Source organism: Vicia villosa, linkage group LG1 (assembly GCF_029867415.1).
Source record: "Vicia villosa cultivar HV-30 ecotype Madison, WI linkage group LG1, Vvil1.0, whole genome shotgun sequence".
NCBI lineage: Eukaryota > Viridiplantae > Streptophyta > Magnoliopsida > Fabales > Fabaceae > Vicia > Vicia villosa.
Genome location: NC_081180.1, coordinates 73,462,440 through 73,467,327, shown reverse-complemented (window position 1 = coordinate 73,467,327; position 4,888 = coordinate 73,462,440). Strand labels below are relative to the sequence as shown.

General features: G+C 39.1%; 1 protein-coding gene across 1 annotated transcript; it reads left to right on the top strand.

Moving 5' to 3' along the window:
- The first annotated feature begins 2,635 nt into the window (after positions 1 to 2,635).
- LOC131642000 (proline-rich extensin-like protein EPR1) lies at positions 2,636 to 4,888 on the top strand. The gene is made up of 2 exons (XM_058912295.1): positions 2,636 to 4,473; positions 4,565 to 4,888. Exons 1-2 carry the CDS (start codon positions 2,671 to 2,673, stop codon positions 4,649 to 4,651), a joined length of 1,890 nt encoding a protein of 629 aa, XP_058768278.1. The 5' UTR covers positions 2,636 to 2,670; the 3' UTR covers positions 4,652 to 4,888.

Sequence of the window (4,888 nt, the reverse complement as noted above, 5' to 3'; positions counted from 1 at the left end):
TAAACACACAAAAAGATACACAATATCTTAGTATGCATATATCAATTTTGTCTACTTCAACGGCGAGAAGCCATATCTTCAATTTAGATTCTCAGAGATCACGTGTCTTGCCGATCTAAAATCAAAACTAGAGAATCTGTACCTAGACAATTGAAAAGTTATGAAGCTCTATTATCGTTCACCCTTAATTAACAGTGATGAGAAGATACAATTCAACGAATTTGAGTTGAAGACAAATGAAGATTTAACTTTTATGTGGAATACATTTCACTGTTACAAAATAAAAGGTTCGATCGAGCTGGATTACGAGATCGACCAAAGATATTCTAAAGATATAGAAACATCCTACTTGATGATGAAATGTATTGTTCGATTTACATTAACGATTCTCAATGAAATGTTTTGTTTTTTATGTATGTCATAACAATTATTGATGTTAATTTATCTAGTGGTGGAAAATAGGCATGCCCGCCCCCGCAAAAACTGCAAAAAAGAGACGCGACAGACATATTTGAAGGTGCAGGCTTAAAACTTAGGTCAGCCCTGCAAAAAGTGAGGGCAGGGCGGACACTGCACCTTTTTAGACTAAAAAACAGGGTGGAGCGGAGCAGACACATTAGAGGGTGTATGCCTAAACTCTTGTCCCACCCCACACTAAAGTACAAAAAAAAAAGGGCATGTCCAAGGGGCTGACCCGTTTTGCCACCCCTAGATTTATCTCTAGTTTTGCATTTATTTTGTTTCTGCATCTATTTTTGGTTCATTAGTTTCCGAAAATACACGTTCAGAAATTATACGGAGATGCATTTCTTTATTAATTTTTGTCATAAATTAGGGTCTAGCTCAATTACGAATGAATTTTGTGTGAATTTGGGCGTTCGGAAGTACATTTCAGAATTCCATAGACAGTTTTGATTTTTCAATGTAGTGGAGAAGCAAACCTTAGGATGAAAAGAGCAATTCCCATGTAATATTTGGTAGATCAAATAGCTCAATTTTAAAATCGAAAAACTACCCCTAAAATTCAAAATACACTTTGGAACACACTTTAAATATGTTAAATTCATGCGTAGTTGAGTAGTATTTTTTTTTGTTAAAAAAAAAGTTCAAAAAATATATTTTCAAAATAAATTTGAAAGTATACTTCTGCGGTATACAAACTCTCTCTTCCTCACTTCTTTTTGTTTGGTTTTGATTTTGATAACTCCATTGCACTCGGTACAGAAATTCATATTGATAATTAATTTATCGATCAACGTCATAATTTATGGAGAGAATGAAATACTAATGAGTTGGGGAATCTTGATGCCCTTAGTAGCTGTAATTGCAAGGTACTAGATGGTGTTCAAATCTGTAGAAAGATCACAAAATCAGATTCTACTGGATATCCATATTTCATCTACAGTTTGCTCTCTTTAAGAATGGAAACAAACATCATTTAAAAAGAAAAGCGAAAGTCTAAACCAAACATCATCAATATCATCAAAGATTACAAAAGTACATATATATTTCATTGTAACAATTACATTTTGTATGGGGGTAAATACTTTCATATACTAACCGATACATATGGTGTAGGAAGCATATGCAAGATGTTATTAGCAACGATTATGTCAAATTCATAAAAGCACAATTTAATTAATACAATCTTTTAACATTAATCAAGTGGCATGATTGCAGCTTCGGGTGGAATTGTATCTTTAGAAGGCTACACATGGATCATTGTGTAAAAAAATCCGTATGCTTTAAGATTTATTCTAAAATTATTCTAGAAGGATATTTCTGAATTATTATTTTTGACAAAATAAATTATTGACTCATTTACGCGTGTATTTCATGTGAAATAGGTGCGTTCAAAAATACATTTTCAAATTGTAGGAATATTTTCATATTTTTTTAGACGCTTCTCCTCCACTTAGGGTAGGAGAAGCAATCCCCTTTTTCATCCCTAAGATGGTGATTGTTGGCTCGAAAAATGGTGATTTCTTGGCCCCAACCAAAAATTTTAGGAGAAAATAACACTTTTAGTGCCAAAAGTCACTATTTCATGTATACAAATTAGGAAGAGTTTGCCATCTATTATGGTTCTACAAGATCAGATTACTCTGCGTGCAACACCGCAGTTGCACGCAGACGATATCTGATTTATTAAAAAAAAAACTTTAAGATCATAACACAAAATTGATAGATGGTTAACATATATTGTAACAATTTTCCTGTGTCTCAGCAAAAAAAAATAGAGAAGAATATGCTAACCAAATACATAAAACTTTAAGCATGAACATAATTGTTATACGCACATATTTCTTTTTTTTTTTCTATCATAATCACATTGGTTTGTTGGATCATCAGATTTTAACATAACCCTGTGACCCTTTATTATAATATAGGTCATATGTAGATATAATTGGTAAACTTATGTTCTCACAAACATGCAAACCAAGAGTTTCTGATTTCATTGGCCCCTTGATGTATGCTTTTTTCACTGTTGGGTTCTTAGTATAGATGTTGCATCTGCAAGAAGTGTACATCTCCTCTTGCACCATATCATTTGCATCTTTCAAGTATTACATGTCAACCAAATTAGCTTTATCATAAGACACAAACTATAGTCCATAAATAACAAGCTAAAACTCTCGACCAAATCAGTAAAATCACATACATCTAACAATGGCTGTAGTGTTTTGGGCACTGGCTTTAGCAAGCCTGTGCTACCCTCTAGCTACGATTAATGCTCAGTCACATGCAGCTGCACCATCAAAGTGGCCAACCATAACCCAATCTGCACCCTCCACATTGCCAACCACAACTCCGGCTGCACCTTCGAAATGGCCGATTGCAACTTCACCGTCTGTGGCCAAACAACAACCTGTTGTGGCAGCAGCAACTCCTGCTAGTAGTACAAAGAAACCACCTGCAGCTACTTCTCCTACTTGGAACAAACCCCCGACCACGATCACGGCAGCAGGGCCTTCCAAATTACCAACCATAATAATACCTGCTGCACCTTACAAGGCACCAGTTCCAAAAGTCACAACTCCAACCTCGCCTTGGAACTCACCGATTCCCAAAGTCACAACTCCAACCTCACCTTGGAACTCACCGATCCCCAAAGTCACAACTCCTACCTCGCCTTGGAAGTCACCGATCCCCAAAGTCACAACTCCAACTTCGCCTTGGAAGTCACCGATCCCCAAAGTCACAACTCCAACATCGCCTTGGAAGTCACCGATCCCCAAAGTCACAACTCCAACCTCGCCTTGGAACTCACCGATCCCCAAAGTCACGACAACTCCAACATCTGCTCCTGTGAAGTCACCAGTTCCCAAAGTAACAACAACTCCAACATCTGCTCCTGTGAAGTCACCAGTTCCCAAAGTTACATCCCCAACATCTTCCCCTGTTAAGTTACCAGTCCCAAAAGTTTCAACTCCGACATCCGCTCCCGTGAAACCAATAGTTCCAAAAGCTACAACTCCAACATCCGCTCCCTTGAAACCACCAGTTCCAAAAGCTACATCACCGACATCCACTCCCGTAAAAGCACCGATTCCAAAAACTACGACTCCGGCTTCAGCTCCTGTGAAACCATTAGTTCCAAAAGCTACGACTCCAACATCTGCTCCTGTGAAACCATTAGTTCCAAAAGTTACGACTCCGGCTTCTGCTCCTTTGAAGCCACCAGTCCCAAAAGCTATCCCACCAACATCTGCTCCTTTGAAACCACCAGTTCCAAAAGCAATCACACCAACATCTGCTCCTTTGAAACCACCAGTTCCAAAAGCTATCACTCCAACATCCGCACCTGTGAAACCACTAGTTCCAAAAGTAAAACCTCCAACATCTGCACCTGTGAAATCACCAGTTCCACACCCTCCAAAACTCGCTCCTGCAAAACTGCCGGTCCCCAAGGTTACACCAGCATTAAGTCCCAAAGTCCCATCTCCTAAAAGTCATCCACCACCGCACCCACCCAAAAAAGCACCTGTTTCTCTACCACCTGTTTCGCTTTCACCACTGCCATTGCCACCAGCTTCTTTACCACCAAAGGTATCCCCAGCACCTGCAAAGGCCCCAAAAGCACCAGCACCAGCCAAAGAAACACCAGCACCAGCACCTGCACATAAAAAGAAAGCACCAGCACCGGCACCACATCACAAAAAGAAAGCACCAATATCATCACCTGTTCCTTCCCCAGCAGTTATCCCACCATCACCTGCACCAACGCCTGCCATAGACACGCCATCATCAGCACCAGCACCATCACCTGAAGATGATGCGCCAGAACCGCCACCCCACAAGCACAGGAGAAGAAGACACAAGCATAAGCATAAGAAACATCACGCACATTCTCTAGCTCCAGAACCCACAACTTCAACAATCATTAGGAGGAGTCCTCCAGCACCACTAGCTGATGATACTACTCCAGTCGATTCAGACGAGACACCATCACCAGCACCCAGTCCCAATGCGGTAAAATCCTTTTCCATTTCACTTTAACTTTTGCATGTGAGAAAACTGGCTAAAGCTTCTTTACCAAATCTTGTGATTCTATGTTTCACAGAATGATGCAGCATCATACCAAGGGCAATGGAGAAAGATGTTGTCAACTGGTGTACTTGTTACTGCCATTTTGTTATGTACCACTTGAGTACCTGCATCAAATGCTAAACATATCAGGCTCATATGACAAAACATGGATTCGCGCAAAGCGGTTATTTGGTTTGCAAAAATATAAAACTATTGCATATGTATGGAATTGAATGATATTAATTTTTTTAATCCTTTTGTTCTTTTATTGCTTTGTGATCTTTGCTCAAACAACATTAATGATATGAGAGATTTTGAATTGTCAAGCAAAATATGAATGTCTAATTTACAATTTGTG

Coding starts and splice junctions, on each gene's coding strand:
- LOC131642000 (XM_058912295.1), top strand. CDS start 2,671: ATGGCTGTAGTGTTTTGGGCACTGGCTTTAGCAAGCCTGTGCTACCCT. Junction 4,474..4,564: donor CAGCACCCAGTCCCAATGCG/GTAAAATCCTTT, acceptor TATGTTTCACAG/AATGATGCAGCATCATACCA.